The sequence below is a fragment of the Crocodylus siamensis genome, chromosome 7 (genome assembly GCF_052110815.1).
Source record: "Crocodylus siamensis isolate JL-2025a chromosome 7, ASM5211081v1, whole genome shotgun sequence".
Lineage (NCBI taxonomy): Eukaryota > Metazoa > Chordata > Crocodylia > Crocodylidae > Crocodylus > Crocodylus siamensis.
In genome coordinates this window covers 4,752,893-4,769,691 of record NC_143401.1, presented here as the reverse complement: position 1 = coordinate 4,769,691, position 16,799 = coordinate 4,752,893, and the positions used below count along the sequence as shown (strand labels likewise).

The 16,799-nt window shown below is 47.2% G+C and overlaps 1 protein-coding gene across 1 annotated transcript; it reads right to left on the bottom strand.

The window, feature by feature from the left end:
• Window positions 1-5,864: 5,864 nt before the first annotated feature.
• Window positions 5,865-14,435, bottom strand: PPIE (peptidylprolyl isomerase E). Its single transcript, XM_090057184.1, has 10 exons — window positions 14,308-14,435; window positions 13,821-13,919; window positions 12,638-12,681; window positions 11,723-11,749; window positions 10,892-10,973; window positions 9,762-9,859; window positions 8,713-8,836; window positions 8,428-8,613; window positions 6,396-6,538; window positions 5,865-6,306 (listed from the first exon to the last, which is right to left on the bottom strand). Exons 1-10 carry the CDS (start codon window positions 14,381-14,383, stop codon window positions 6,238-6,240), a joined length of 948 nt encoding a protein of 315 aa, XP_089913310.1. The 5' UTR covers window positions 14,384-14,435; the 3' UTR covers window positions 5,865-6,237.
• Window positions 14,436-16,799: the final 2,364 nt, after the last annotated feature.

Here is a 16,799-nt window from a genome sequence, read left to right as displayed (position 1 = left end):
TACTTGTTTCCCTTGCTGTTTATTTTCAGTCACTGTCACAACACAGCCGCATTCACTTCCAGTGACAGGATTTCTCAGTGCAAATCTATCAAGCAAGGCCTGGTACTGGCTTTGAACTCTCCCCCTCCCATTATTCTGGGATGCCTTCAGCTCAGTTTGTATTCTCACTGGGAACCACTTAGAGCGACACTTAAGCTTTCCAGAAAAAGGATGAACTAAGGAAGAGACATCCCTTTTCCCCTGAATCTGTACAGCAGCTTTAGAGTTGCACAGGCATTTCAAGGCAAGTCCGACCCCTGCGACCTCATCTAAACACAGCTTTTGCACCAAGATAATTAATTGGGTTAGAGGGTCTAGGTTTGGGAGTGAAGGAAGATTTTTAACCAACGATGATTTCTAGTAATGGTGATATATATTTATCAATCTTTTTGGCAGATCAAACTAAATTTTGAAAAATTCATCAGTTCAATATAATTCAGTATCAATGATAATTTCCAAGATTTATCAGTGAAAGCAATCCATTAGTCACAGCTGTAGGTATGACCCTTTCATAGCCACAGCCTCTCACTGGTACAAAGGCACCTTCTTTGATACTGGTACAGCTTATTTTTTCTCCTATATGTGGAGAGTTACATTACCACAGCTGCCTCTGTCCTAGTTGCAGGACTATAACTACTACTAGAACTACCCCGGGACAACTTGTGTGCGCAGAACAGTCTTAACAATGATGGAGGAGCCCCAGTGATCATTACTTTGTTTTGATCACACACTGTAAAGGGCCTCAGAGGCTGATACCGAGGACAAAGCTCTGCATGTCTTCACTAAGCAGCTGTCACAAACCAGGGAAAAGGCACTGGCATAGATGCCAGCCCTCCACATACAAGACCCCAGACAAGGAAGCATTAGCCAGCTTGCTCCCACAAGTCCTTCCCCAGCCTGTAGCCATTTCTTCTTGGATGCAGGATTCACTAACACATTGAGGTCTCTGTCCAGCCAAACACTTTTTAAGAAAAACCATCAGAGGTTTGTCAGTACCTAACAACCTTGTCACCCACAATGCAATCGGCTTTTAAAAACTTCAGCCTGATAATAAGACAAGTGAGACAGAAGCAGGCAGCATCCTGGGCAAGAGATTTCCCTCCACTGGCAAGACTCTGCCAGTTATTTTAGGGTGGCACACAAGACTAATACATGTATAGGGAAGTCTAGGTCAAAGGCTGCTTTAGATACGTCTCAATGAGGATTTAAACTTGGGGATGTTAAGGGCTTCATGGAATTTGTTTGCTGCGTGAGCAAGATGAACTCAAGGGCTAGATACTGCCCCCAAGTTCCAGCTCCTTCGTGACGGGTGAAGGTCACAGATCAAGGTCACCTGAGCCAAACAGCACTGGGCTCCTGTGGCTAAGGTGCGCTAAGTCTGTGTAGCCCGTGGCAGACAGAGGGGGACACGTGGCTAGCACCATATCTGACTACCTTTGACTGCCCAGCCTGATCCATGGACATCTGGGTTGAAAAGCAGTAACTTTCTGTACAAGCCCAGAGCAAGGCTCAAACCCTTGCAGGCTGCAATAAGATGCTTGCTGCCGCCCGTGCCAGTCATCCAAGCCACGGTTTCAACTGTGGAGGTACTGATCTGGGCAGACCCTGCAGGAGACAGCTATAGGAGCACGTCTTCCCAGAACCCCATGGCAAGCCCTGGAGGACCCCAGACAGACAGGTCATTGGAGTGGAGTCAGTTATATCAGGTCCCCCAGTTTCCAGAATAGCCCAGGAGGTAGGGATAGCAGGAAACCCCTCAGCTCCAGCCTTCTTCAGGATGAGAGTACAGCATGGCACCTTGAAGAGGCGAAGCATAGATTCTCACCCCATGGCTCAGACATTCAGACAGCCAAAATAAACCCCCTGAAAAGAAACCTGAACACATTGTCAAATCACTTCCACCTTGACTGGAGAAGCAGGAGACTGGAGGAGAGGGTGGTGTCAATTCTAGCCTGGTCCTCTCATGAAGCTGACTGAAGGCCAGCTAACACTGCACGGATGCCAATCCCAGTTCACATCTAGCTTATTGCAGCGGCTCTCCCACCTATGAAGATGCTTTTGTTCATCCTCCCTCGCCAATACAAAACCACATTCTTCTACCTGGCAGAAGGGCCTAATAGAGATGCTTAAAAGCCCCGACTTGCTCTGAAGACAAAAATTAAGTCACCGTGTAACCAGTTCTCAAGGTTTTTATGCAAGGTTCGTGACATTTGATGTTCTCCTTTAAGGCCCTACTCTTAAAAGCTTGTCACTTTTATAAGTGATCTGAGCTTTTGTTTCATAAAAGTGCCAGGTTTCAGATGTGATGGAAGATCCTGACAATGTGAAAGCTAAAGAGGCATGGTTAAGTTTTCTGATGTGCCTCCATCACTTACATTACTTTGAAAAAACAGGACTTTGACACATTTGAGAGTCAAAAAAACCTCCCCCAAAACCTGGAGTTCATTTTCATAGATTCATAGACATTAGGGCTGGAAGGGACCTCGCAAGATCATTGGGTCCAGCCCCCTGCCCAAAGGGCAGGCAGTCAGCTGGGGTCAAGTGATCTGAGCAGGATAGGCATCCAAGTGTTTCTTAAAGGAATCCAGAGTAGGTGCCTCCACCACCTCTTCAGGGAGTCTATCCCAGGCCCTGGGGACTCGCACAGTAAAAAGTTTTTCCTTACATCCAGCCTAAAATGGTCTTCCAAGAGTAGGAAGGCTGTTGGGACTAGTCTTCCTATGGGATGCCGTGGTGGTGGTATTTTATTTGCCTTGTGGTGTTTGAGGGTAAAATGGTCCTAAGTGAGGTCATTTAGACACCCCAGGGCCTTTTGAAAACTGGACATAAATGATAAAAAGCTTCAGAAAATGTTACCCAAGGAAGTCAGAAGGCAAATAAAATGAACCCAATGTTCATCTGTATAAATCTGGTTCCTGAAGAACTGGGGGCGCCAGTACAGAATGGAGATGTTAAGCACCTCTCCATCAGGAACTCACTGTGCACCCCTGAAAACCCAGCTATGATAAAGCAAAACAAAGCAAAGCAACTTAGAAGTAAAGCTGCAGGTACCTCCCCTCCAACGCCCTCCCAAACAGACCACTGCAAGTACTTAAGTCTTTCTTCAAAACATTGCTCAGAGGCTCCATTCCCCCCTCCCCTTCTACAAGGGGTTTTGCAGGCAGCATAAATTCTTTGCAGCTCAGTTCAATCTCATCACAGCAACCAAGCTGTCTTGATGAGGTACGCTCAGAGTTATTCATGCCACATAACCACGCAAGCATTAACAGTCATTACTTACATTTTAACATTCGTGTTTATAATCTAAACATTTGATGTTAAACCCTACTTTTCCCCCTTCAGCTTCCTGATATATATATATATATATTTTTTATCAGCCAACTAGCTTATTCATTTCCTGACACTGCTTAGCCTTCCTCCCCCATTTACAGATGTGAACAGTTACTCTGTGTTTACTGAGAGTGGAGAAAGTTGATCACGCTACACCCAAGTACTTGCTGGTTTGCAATAAGACCCAGTAAGAGGTTTTTGATAAGTGTTTTGCAGGACTGAGGAATAACAGCAGAGGTAGGAACAGGGACTTAGTGCTCTCTGCTGATGGAATCAGGACATTGCAGTCTTCAGGAGCCAAACCAGAAGAAAAACTATGCACACATTTTGGTGTTGATATTTCAGCTAAGAGAGTTCATCACTCTGAACGTTAGCTCCCCGTGTGTCCAGGCGGCAGGTATAACTGGTCCAAAATTTCTAGTTGAACTAGTTTTCCATCAGGAAATGCTATACCCAATGAAGCCATTTTCTGTGACTTTGAAGTTGTCAAGACAGCTGTGCTTTGTTTGGGGGGGGAGGGGAGTGTAAAGCTGTTCTTTCTATAGTAGGGCTCCAGCCTGGATCTCCTGGAAACCCTGCTACTCTCCAGTCATGGCCCCGCAAGAGTTTGGCCAGCAGTTTGGATGGATAACGCTAATCCCCTAGTAGTTTATCTTTCCTATTATACCTTTCGCATCTCTCAATTCTGTACTGGATCCAAAGAGTACGGTGAACGTTCCTTCCTTCTGTCTCACCAGCAAAAACCACTATCATAGCCTGTAATGTCAATGTAAATGAACAGGTAACCAATGAATCGATCAAATACCATGAGGCTGCCAAGAAGAAGGTCATGATCATTCAGAACACACTTGTGCTTAGACTCAAAAGATACCTGGTAGTAAGCATCGCATTGACTTCCTGACCTTTCTGGGAGAGACCTTCAATAGGCAGAAGACTACTTATGTTTGGCCATGAGGTCTCATTTAGAAATATACTTCCCCAGTTATTCCTGAACTATGATCGTTTTCAGAAAACAACACCCAGACCCATTTGTGAGAGAGCCTTTTTCCTCAAAGCCACAAGGCACTAGACAACGCCAGTGACAGGGAAATAGTATCCAGGTCCCTTTCAATACACAAATCATTTGCAATCACTGTAAGTACCAAATTATGCTGCTGTTCTCATTTGCTATTAGTCCACATGATGTTAATCCCAAAGGATCTAGGAGTTTAAATACCACAGATCATTTGGATGGATCTGAGGGTACAGGATGATCCTTCCTAAATGGCTGTGCACTAGGGTAATAATCAGTCCTAACCAGCACTTCGTCTCCTTGATGAAGTGGTTTCAAATTCTTATTCTGGTTTTACAAGCAGGGAAGCAAAGACACATGGAAGTGAGTGATGTGACCTGTGCAAGGTTCCCCAGCAGGCCAGTGGTGGGACTAGAACCCGACAGTCCAGTCTTCGTCAGTGCTTTTCTCTAGCAGAAAATATGAAACTCTTTAAACAGGGTGATAAATGTATATTGGGGTTTAGAGAGCAATGCAAACAGGGTCCCTGCATTGTACATGCTGCTGCAAGAAGGGAAGGTGGCAAAACTCCTACCTGGTCCAGAGTTTACAGCTGGTAATGTCTGATTGCAGGGCAGGCTGTTAAAGAAGGCAGTGTGACCAAACAGGGATGCAGTGCTCTTGGTTTGGGTTTGTTTCCTAATTCACAGCACAACGGACCAGCAGCTACAGGCCTCCTGGAAGTAGCATGGTTAGTATGGGACTTGAAGAAGGGATGGAGAGACATCTGCTCACAGCTGGGAAGGGCTTCCCAGGAGGTAAGGGGTAGGGTGCTCTCACCATCACCATCCAATCCAGACATGCATGAGAGGAATCACAGGAGACAAGTCTTCTCCTGTGCTGGCAACCTGGGAAACAGATCCCCTTGCCCACAAGCTGCCTCCTATGAAAGGCATCCTCCTCTCACCTCAAGCCAAAGAATGAAGGGTACAGGCCTTGCTGAGGCCTTGTATTTTTGGAATCCGAGTGCTGTGATAACCGGGGCTTTGGTGGGAACAAGAGAGGCAGCTGCATGAGTGTAATGCAGAACTCCCACCCCAACAGAGCTCCCACTCCAACAGAGCTTAACGCAATGCAGATAAGAAACAATCGTGTTCTCTTTTAAGGAGCTTGGGGCCTTTGGCCAGAAGTTGATGCATTAAAACTCATGACTCAAGATTCACTTGTTAAATTCTGCCACGACCATGTACAGGCCAACATGAGGTTCTGCACATACCGGGAAGCTACTGGCTACAAGTATAAACAGGCCACGAGCAACTGGCTGAGCAGTCAAAGGCACTTAAGCCCTGAGGGCCAACTCCTGATGCTTCACACCTCTCCCCCAGCAGCAGTCTCAGCAGACTATAAGCTACTGGGGGCAGGCACCATGGTCTGGCAACAGGTCTCTGACTTGGTTGACCTCTAGGTCTCACCACAGAGGCAGGTTGAATGAGAACAGCCAAGCTTTAAAGAAAAGCAAAGATTTAAAAATGATTTAACCACAGTGAAATGCTATACAAAAGATCTCTGTGGGAGCACGGATACTCCAGATGCTGGAGCAGAAGCTCAGCTTGCCAACATCTTTAGAGGCAGTGTTCCCCAGTCCCTGTAGCAAAGTACCCACGGTCGTGCTCTCTGTATGGTGTCCTGACCAGAATGATCATCCAAAGTTCACACAACAGCTTCTGAAGCAATAGGACAGCAGCTGGGCCTTGAAAGCACAGAGCTTTTTCTCCTTGGCCATCTCCTGAAGTCCTCCTTCCTCACCTAGAACAGTCTCCAGGCTTTATCACCCCTGGGTCACACTCTAGCCAAGCTCCCCACAGCATGGCAGGGGCTCACACGTACTCCCCACAGTCAGAGATGATCACTTTCTCCTTGGGTTTCCCATCTTTGTTGCCTTGTGCCTTGAACAAAAGGGAAGAGAAGCAGAGGTGAGGACCGAGCTTTCTACCAGCCCCGAAGAGCGCCCTAGGGAGGCCTTGCCACTTCCTACCTCAATCTGCCGCACCACGTCCACCCCCTCCGTCACCTCTCCGAACACCACGTGCTTCCCATCCAGCCAGTCTGTCTTCTCACAAGTGATGAAGAACTGGGAGCCATTGGTGTTGGGACCAGAGTTAGCCATTGAGAGCAACCCTGGGGACAATACAGGACAATGTATCATTTCTGCTGAGGCCTGGCAAGGAGCCTAGTCATGGCCAGGATCCATGGTGCTGGACTCAGCAAGTCACCTGCCCTCAGGTTCACTCACTGTGGACACCCCTGCCATCTTGCCTCTGAGGCCCATAACCTAGTATCCTCTTCAACTGTCTTGTGGATCATCATATCCAGGCCACGTCTAAGCCCTGCCTTTTACTTGCCTCCAGACTCTCACCACAGCAGGTCTTGATCACTGCAACAGTTTCTTCGCCAGCCTCTGGTCCTGCTCACACCCATCCAGAAGGCTGTCGCAGAGACCATCCTCCTAGCCCATGGCTTTGACTGCATCTCTCTCTGTACCCTTGACCAGCTCCGCCTGCTCTACTGCATCCAGCATGTGCTGCTTGTCTTCGTTCTGAGGCTCTTTGTGACTCATCCCCACACCAGCAACCTGCCCTCAGTCAGCCTGTGGAGTGCCAGCCTTCAACACCCATGCGTCTGTGTCCGACAAGCGCCCTCATGCTTTCTTCAGTGCAACCTCTTATCCATAGGAAGAGCTCTCTAGAGACAGCTGCAGAGCTCCCTCATGAGCCTCTTCCAAGCTCTCCCTTGCCATAGTGCCAACAGGATGTGACAACCACTGGGCTGTGGCCATGCTGCCTGTCACAGTCATATATGCCTGTTTCCTTGCCATCTCCTGCCCATCTGTCATCTCTCAAGACTTAGCTCACACTCTCCCTGGAGACTGTCCTTTCTTGACTGACAGTACTGCCTCAGAGAAAGGCTACTGGTCCTAGACCCAGAACCTATGTCACCACCCTAAAGGGTGACCATGGGAAAGGCACTTTCCCTCCATAGGCCTCAGTTTCCTAGTCTGTACAATGGGGATGATGGTGCTGAGGCCCCGTGCAAAACACTTCCAGTTCTGTTGATGGGAAGTGCAATACAAGAGCTGGGTGGCATTACAGGTTTGTCAACTCCTGCAGAAGAGCTCTTGGTAATACAAATGGTAAAAAAAAAGCTGTCCCTGGTGCCAAAAAACCTACAGAAAGAGCAAGCAATCAGTACCCCACTCACTACAAATCTACTCCCACACACTGTCAAAGACATCATGACAGCTGAACACCAGCTGCTTCACACCAACCCTCCATTAACAGCTCCCTCTTCACAGTGGAGCCACAAGAACTAAAGGAGAGAAACTGCTTGCTAGCAGGATTCAGATCATAACAGAGGACAGTCCTCCGCTTCCCTGCCCATCTCAAAAGGCCATGACACACTGCCCCTCCTCAACACTCAGCAGTGACCATATGTTGCCATCAAGTCCTACACAGCTGTTCAGTGGCCTGGGTAAAATACATCAGTGACCTGACTTATATTATACCTAAGTCACTGCATAAAGTGAAACTGTCCACACTGCAAAAAGCATCAAACACTCAGCTTCCCACTTTTGCTGATCCCCTCAGTCAAGAACAATAGGGCTAGATAGAAACTAAATCCACTTCTCACCAGACGGTTTCTCCAGCTCAAGCCTGTAGCCTGCTGGTGGTACGACATGGGGCAAATGTGTGATCTGTAGATAAGGCAAGAGCATTGCTCTCCAGGGCTGATTATCTTACACAGTTTAGTAGCAATAAGTTCAGTCACGCTCCATGGGGCACTAAAGCCAAAACTTTTCCTGCCTTCTTTGTCTCCATGTGATGCTCACAACAAGGCTGCCAAATAGAGGTTTTGTGTTGAGTTTCCTCTTCACACAAGCTTGCACTTAGCAGACTCTTAGAAATCTCTTGCATAGATCCCTAAAGCCTAGCAATCCAGCCCATACCACCTTGGCTGGAGTTGTCACTGGCAGGATACCACACAATCATACCCCTGGGACCCTGCCCTACCTGGTCCTGTGTGCTTCAGGATAAAGTTTTCATCATCAAATTTCTTCCCATAGATCGACTTGCCCCCAGTGCCATTGTGGTTAGTGAAATCTCCACCCTGACACATGAACTGTGGGATGATGCGGTGGAAGCTGCTCCCTTTGAAGCCGAAGCCTTTCTCGTGGGTACATAAGCAGCGGAAATTCTCTGCAGCAGAGAGGAGAGGGAACAAAATCCAAAATCCAAATTCAAAACAAGAGCAATGGAGCAAGAGGCAAAGCAAGAGAAAATGGGACTTTTTCTCACCTGCAGTCATGGGAACAATGTCTGAGCGCAGGAGAATCTGGATTCTCCCTGCAGGCTTGTTTCCAATCTTGATGTCCATGTAAACCTGAGGGTTGGTCCTGGACTTCTTGGCTGCTGGTTCACCCTTGGGGGGAAAAAAAAAATCAAAGTGATATTCCCACATACCCTCCCTACAGAGACACCCAAACCCAGCATCCTCAGCCATCGATGGGATGTCTCATAATGGGATTTGATTAATAAGACAGGCTATAACAATTCCCTCACCCACAGTGAAGGGCAGGTGAACTTTTCTTCTGAACACACCAAAAGGCCATTTAATCTAGATGGTACAGAGGCAATAAAACCACATTTTTCAAAGGCGTTTCTGGAGTCTCGGGGTCTGCTAAAATAAGCACTAACTAGTTCCATGGGTATGTCTGCACTGATATCCTGGCTTGGCCTTGGGGGTTAAGCCTTCAACCAGCTCAAGACACGAGGCCCACAGCAAAGCCATCTGCTCTGTGCTTCTTATTTCTTAAGCATAACACACCTAGGAGCAGTGCAGCCCTTCCCAGAATGGGTCTGGGATTACAAGTCTTTCCTTATAGGCCTGACTACTTATGGGTAGCAGAGAGAAGGAATAAGGTGCAGGAGGGCTAGGAGTCAGAAACAGGGAACTGTGGGATTGCTGTTGGCTGACCTCCTTTGCCTGGCCCAGGTAAATTTCAAACACAATAAAGAAAGAGGTGGGCTACGTGGTAAACAGGGACATGACCTGCTTCATTGCTGGAAACTCAGCAGAGCTTCCAAGGTCAAGCTAAAGCCCTACCAAGGATGGAGTATAAGGGTTCAAGGTGAAGCTGGTTGTCAGGCACTGGCTTTAGACCAACCCTCACTAACAGTGTAAGCACAGCCCACAAATCTAACATACTGTCAACCTGAGAAGCAAAGGCCCACCTACACCTTGAGTATTTTCATCATTTCATCCCGATGCAAGAGAAACAAGCCCCACTCCACCAGCTTATCCTTCCTGCTCCACTTCAGGAAGGCCAATGTCTGTCTGTCTTTACCTCCTGTGTGTCTGCTTTGGGGGCTTCTGCTCCTGCTTCTGTACTCTCCTCAAGGGTCTTCCCCGAAAATTTCTTCAACCAGTCATCATCCGACCAGACTGTAATGGAGAAAAGAAGGGCTCAGAACTGTGGGGGTGAGAACCTGGGACAAAACCAAGCCACTAGGCCTCATGTTCACCTGTTATGCTAGCAACCAGGTCTAACCTTAAAGCTGCCTAGCCCACAGTGAGTTATCTCGAGAACGGGCAGGTCTGACCCCCCAATAGGTTAGCTCTAAAGGCAAGGAGTATGTGAGACAGAGAACTATTCGCCTGTGATAGAGCAGCAGGATGGGATCATCACCAACAAGAAGGGCTGTCAAGACTTTCAATCAAGTCAAGCCTCCTACAGCAGTTGCCTGTCTACGTTATCTGGCAAGACATGGTTGCCTATTTCTTCCTCAAACGGCTTCAAGCCCAGGGGACATTTTCCAAATACTTCAGGAGCTTAAGAGCCCAAGTGCCATTTTCAAATGCGACATGGGTGCTTAGAGGCCTGTTTCACTGAAAGAAAACTATTTGACCTCAGTCAGCTGTGGGAAAAGGATAGTATCCAACAAGCCCTCTGTGCTCATGGTTTGTGTGTAAGCCTGTGTAGAGGATCCCCGTTTCCTTTAGCCTTCTGGTCTGTTTGGTTAGAATAGCAGAGGCCAACCTTTTTGACAGGCACGCCACAAATTAGCCCTGCACCCTCCCCATGTGTTTGCTCAGTTATCATGGCACCTCTAGAATCCATCCAACTGCCACCTCCCAATCCCTGGTGGGCAGAGTATTTTGCATCCTCTGTTGTATTTCCCTTCAGGCAGATACCTCAGACCCACACAGCCTTGGCCCTTGTGTTGCATGCCAGTGATGGCAGCCAGCAGGGAAGGCATAACCACAAGTGCTTCCTTCTTTGAGAAACTAGCAGCCAGTTCTGCCCCTGAGCTCCCCATCAAATCCCCAGGCCAAGAAACAAGAGGCAGAGACAGGGGACAGAGGGCAGAGGCCTAAGCAAAGCGATGGGAAAAGCAGCCCAACAGCCATCAGGGAAGCCAGGAGGATCTGCTGACTGAATCCAGAGACACTCCCCTCTCTCATCCACCAACTCACCAGGTCTGGAAGAGCCCTCCTTAATCCGCATTGGTTTGGCCAAGTTGACACGAATCGTCCTGCCAAACAGCTCTGATTCGTTCTACAGAGTGAAGCAATCAGTGGTGAGAAATCCCCCTTCCCTCAGAGCCCTGCAGACCTCAGGGGAAGACTGAACTATGCATTGCCCCAATCCCCTTCCCATTGTCACCAATACCTCAGGCACTCTTAGCATCAGCCAGGACCCCAGGGAGCAGGGTTACACAAACACCACAGAGAGATGGCCCCTGCCCCAAACAGCTTATGACTGAAGTGCTAGAAGAGATAGCAGATGGACAAACTCAAGGAGATGAGAAGGCAATATGGTGATGCGACAGGCAGTGCCTTCAGTAAGCCAGAGGCCTATCTGTACTCTGAGCCCTGCATAGAAGACGTCTTTCTTGAGCGTGTTCTATAGCACTTCTCCAGTACAGTGACAACCCCTCCTTTTGCTGGCAATTCCCTTTTTCATCCAAGCATTGGCTATCAGCAATATAACTTGCTGGAATTCATTCTGGACTTGCCTGGGAGAATTCAGAACTGAGGGAGTTATCAGAATACCATCCCTCCCACCTGAGAAAGGGGCAGGAGGTATCAAAGCCACGTTTCCCTTGCTTGGGCTAGAACGGATGGGCTGCTGCCACAGGGATTGGGGTTTGTTAGGTAAGGAACCGACAGGAATAGCCAGGCAGCACTGAGACAGTCTACCTCGTCCTACCAGACTTGGAGGACCGCAGAAGCACAGGCTGCATGGCTATCGGAATGGATGAGCCTTTCCGAACAGTCAGGATCTGATGGGAAGAGAGCCCTTACCATGTTGTCAATAGCTGCTGCTGCATCCTAAGGCAAAAAAAAAGAAAATATTTTACTGCTAATTCAGCCCTCACGTCCCTCTAACCCTGCAGAAAAGGTACTTAAGCACCTGGCCTGAAGTTTGGGTTTCATTTCACTCCACTGTACACCTTTGGATCAATTTTTTACCCACAGGTTTCCTTTCTCCCCAGCACTAGCCCTGTAGCTTTCAAATGCATTTGGCTAGGACCTTCTTAGTTGTTTTTAGACACATCAGGCAGCCGTGCAGCTTCCTCAATCCAGGTTTTTTTCCCCCTATCTGCGTAACATTCTGGTCATTTATCATGCTAATTTGGGGTTAGAGGCAGATCTTGGGAAGGGAGTATTGGACCAGGAGCAAAGGGCAGTTCATAGGGCCCATTAACCTAAAACATCACTGTTAGCACAAGGGACTGAACTAGCTCTGGAGAAAAGCCAACAATATGAACCATGGAGAAGCTTCTGAAGAAGCTGTACTCCAGTCTGAAGGCTGAAAAACTGCAGAAAAAAATAGAGAGAGAATCAAAGAGAAGTTGGGCTGGAAGGGACCTCCTGAGGTTGTCTAGTCCAGTCCTCTGCCTGAAGTAGGATCAGCCCTATTCAAATCCATGGTCTAGCCTCTTAGCAAAACTAGTCAGCCCCAACACAACACCCAAGAGATAATCCCCTAATCTGTGGAAGACTTAATAACAGTGGGACCAGAGAAGCAGAACAGAAATTCCACAGAGTATTATATAGAGCCAATAACACTAAAGAGTCAGTCAAAGTGTAGAATCCTATTTCCACTTCAACCATAAAACTCCCACTGGATTCAACTGGCACAGGATCAGGTAAAAAAAAAAAAAGGGAGGAAGAAGAAGAGATTTCAAACTGTGTTAAAATGTGCCCTTTTCTCACCTCAGCCAGCTCAAACTCAATGAAAGCAAATCCTCGGTGCTTCTCTGTGGAGAGACAATGAGCAGTTACCTTCACAGAATTACCAGGAAAGCTCTTGCCTCCATGAAAGTCAAAGCAGGAGAGGTCTGGTGCATTAGTTGGGCTAACAAGGGGAATTCATGTCTATGCTGCTGCCTCCATCTGAGAGTTTAGATTCTGTTTCAAAGACTTTCTTTTTTACCTGCTGGTACGAAGCTCCACTAACATCAAAGGACTCTATCATTTCTGTCCTGCAGGAACATTAAACTACTCTTTATTATGAAGTCAATGATACTAAGACATCTAGCTAATTAATTCTCCAGTAATGAATTTTAACAGTTAAATGAATGCACACCATGTTTTAAAACAGCATGAAAAATGCACTTGGTTAATCTACTTGGGAAGCTGTAATTTAGTTGAAATTGATCATGCAAACATTTCAAAAAGTCTTACGGGTTTGGCCAGCAAAGGAGTTTTAGCAGTAACATCTGCTAGCAAATCTTTACTAAAAAGCCGGGAACAGACACAGGGGTGTGAGGGTGTTAAGCTCAGGGTGGATTTCCATGATTCAGATACAGGCAACCCCCACTTAGCGCTCTTGATTCCTGAAAAACCGGGCATTAAGCAAAACAAGCGTTAAGTGAAACCGAAAGTTTTGGATGACCCAAGATGGCGACTGCATCACACGGAAAATTGCTGAGCGCCACGTGAAATCCGGTATCAATTTTAAACGAGCATTATAGCGAAACAGTGTTAAGCAGGGATTGCTTGTATTGCTTTGAAACCTCTGAAACAGGTGGAGTTCGCTGGAAACCTCAAGCCCGTGAGGTTTCCCTCCCATTCCCAAGCCTGCACGTGTATCCCGCAAACTCAGACCGTTTTAAGCGACAATAATGCCAATGCAGCAGAAAGATGCTGGCTTGTGATGTTCCAAAGGTGTTAGTGCCAATATTACCATCATACAGGGCTTCATTTGTCCTCTTAGAAGTAATCAAACTCACTTCCCAGGCTTGAGCTTCCATGGTTTCCTGGGACGCTGTGAACCCCACAGTGAGCGCCTCGCAACGGCCATTTAACGCTCCTCTAGGACGCTGTAATATTATTCCTGACTGAGACCCAGTGCCCTGCACGAAACAAGACAGGCCAAAAGCCGCAGCCCACTCACCAGTTTCATAGTCCAGAGGTATCTGGATGTCGGTGATATCTCCAAAGGGAATGAAAGCCGCGTGGAGAACCTTCTCGTCCACCTCTTCAGCAAGGCCGCCTGCAAACCACAGCGAGCTCTTTAGTGGCGCAATGCATTTAATCACAAAACGTTTCCCAGCACTGAAGGACAAGGGAGGCTGCCCCGCTAGCATCCCCTACCCGTTGCTTTCACTCACGACTCACGGTGCCAAAAGACGCGGTTTTAGGCTTAAATATGAATCGCTGGGGCCAGGGGCATTCCCGCAAAGGAAAGATTCCCCAGGGCCCAAAAGTGTATGGGGGGGGTGGGGAGCCCCCTCACAACACGGATTTCTAAACGCCTGAGGGCCCGTCGCAGGCACGAGTCCTGCTGCCTTCTGGCCTTGCACCAATGTTCACTTGTATTCGCCATTGTTCACAACTAATCCCACCGAGCCCTATGCCCCCCACGGGATCCGGCTCCTCACCCACATACAGCACCCGCTTGGTGGCCGCCATCTTCGCTCCCGGCAGCCCCCGCGCGACCCCTCCTCCCCGGGGCATTGGGCAGCGCCGGGCGTCGGCGAGGGGCGCATGCGCGTGCGCGCTTTCGTCACACGGCAGGTTCGCGCTACCTCCTCCCCACACGCGTGGTGCGTCTGTACACACCCACGTGTAGGACAGGGGAGGGGGGTGACGCGCGCACTTGCGCCCTCTGCGTGCACGTACGTTGTATAGCACGGGCCTTTGGCAGCTTCGGCTCGTCTATATACACGCACACACACACACACACACCCTATCCACCCACTGCACAACTACACTACACACGCACGCTGTCCACAGCCACTGCACACCCACACACCACACTCACTACGCACACAATGAAGCTCACAAAAGCTCGTGCCAATGTACATATACAGTGTGTACACACACACTATAATGCATGTGTAGTGAGTGTGGTGTGTGCGCATAATGCAAGTGTGTATGCATATACATATACACACAGCAGGTTTGTGAGCTTCAGCTACATCCATGTGTATAGATTATATCATTATGTATACTATGTGTGCACACATTGGGTGAGGCTATACTTCTAACTATATAGTATAATGCGCATCTAGTAGGTAAGGATACACAACACACACCATAGTACAAACTTGTGAGCTTCAGCTGTGTGCGCTACACTCTCCCCTTCCTTCAGTCTATAAAGTATAAATCTAATCTACCCTGCCTTCTAACATGGTTATTGTACCTAATTACCCATTGCTGAAAGGATAATGCAATTCCCCTCCATCACCACAGTTCTCTCTCACCTGTAGGTTAAAAAAATCTCTGACTCCAAAATTATTCATATTTTTTTAATTGAGTCAATGTTTTGAGAGACCTGCACCATAAGCTACTTGGTATGGCTAACCAGGAGCTTAAGACAGCATCTAATAAAGTGAACTTCAGCCCAAGAAAGTTTGTGCTCCATATTGCATCTTATTTAGCTGGTCTGGAAGGGGCATACATCTACCCTGCTTTCTGGCTTACTTCAGACCAATACAGCTAACTGCCTCTAACCAGGAGCCTGACAGTAGTTTCTCTGATGATCTTCTGCGTAAGGCAGCTGCACAGCAGTTTGCTGAGGCATGATTTGGATTAATCCCAAATTAAGCAAAGCGGCTAGTGTAAATTTATGAAGTACAGTTGGAAAGAAAAAAGATGCATTAGAAGTGGTCATCTCAAAGCAGCAGGTCCAAGGTACAAGCTAGATTTCTCAGGATATCTACCACAGATTGCTCAAATCTTTATCTAGGACACAGTATTGAAACTGAAACCTTCCTTTCTTGATTTTCAGCTTATCAACAGGAGACCCAAGACACTGCGCCTTGCTGTGCTGCTGTTCTGCAAGCTTGTTCTATTCTTGGGCTTGGACACAGACTGTTAAGTACCAGATTTCTAAATGGGTTTTATGCATATTTTAACACCATGGTTTGCTCATAACCGTGCAGCAGACAGGCAAAACGGCACATCAGTGTTGCATTTATACCTCCAAAAATCAAAAGAACCATTTGCACTTTTCTAGCACCACTCATCTAATGGTCTCAAATGGTCTGTAAACATGAATTAAACTGCTGCTCCCCTGAGCAGGCACCCTTATTTTACAGTGTTAACTGGTACATGCTCAGCATTTCAGTGGTTTTCCGTTAGTAAAATCTTCAAGTCATTAGACAGTCTCAATTCCTCCCTTCTTTCTTCATCTGGACTGTGCTTGTGCTCTCCTGTACTCATGTTTATACCACACTCCATTCCGAAGGCTCACCCCAACAACGTCACAAAGCACACACTAGTCCTACTGTCACTGAAAGGCAGCCATCTATCTCTAAGGTGCAGCATACACTTACCAGCACAACCCTACATTTGTGACTATTAAAAGGAAATGACAAGGTTCTAGGGAAATATAGGTGTTGAAAATACCACAGACAGATGAAGAAATACAAAAGCTTAACATCAATAGAAACAAAAAGGAACCGTCAGATTGGAAGGAAGAGAAGAAAAGAACACAAGACTTCTTTGCACATTGATTTGAGTCAAGGGAGCACTGCTGATGGTTGATAAATACCTGTCTTCATGTATATTTCAGAGTACTGGGTGCATCTTTAACTGTTAAATTGGTTAGTTAAATTGGATTTCTTAATAAAGTATTAAAAAGTATCCAATTAAAAGTGTACCTCAGTTCCTCCTACACAGTATGTGGTCATGCAGAATAAAAAACTATCAAAATCACTTCATCTCGTAGACTGCTGTGGGATTTTTAAATGAAAAGTGAGCAAACCCTCTTTCTGTGCTTCATCTGAAAGATGTTGCCCACGACCACCTCGGAGGGCAGGGGCCCACTTAAATAAACTGTCAGTTACAACCACCTTAGAGTTTCTTTGAAGATCCAAAACAGGGCACAGCTTGAAGTCATATTTTGAAGTGGAGTTTGGCCTAGCTA

What these genes read in the sequence shown, in the direction of transcription:
- PPIE (XM_090057184.1), bottom strand. Translation starts at nt 14,383, where the DNA reads ATGCCCCGGGGAGGAGGGGTCGCGCGGGGGCTGCCGGGAGCGAAGATG. An exon ending in ACCTCTGGACTATGAAACTG is followed by an intron (nt 12,682 to 13,820) that starts GTGAGTGGGCTG and finishes GTCTCTCCACAG; the next exon opens with AGAAGCACCGAGGATTTGCT. An exon ending in GGAGGGCTCTTCCAGACCTG is followed by an intron (nt 9,860 to 10,891) that starts GTGAGTTGGTGG and finishes TCTCCATTACAG; the next exon opens with TCTGGTCGGATGATGACTGG.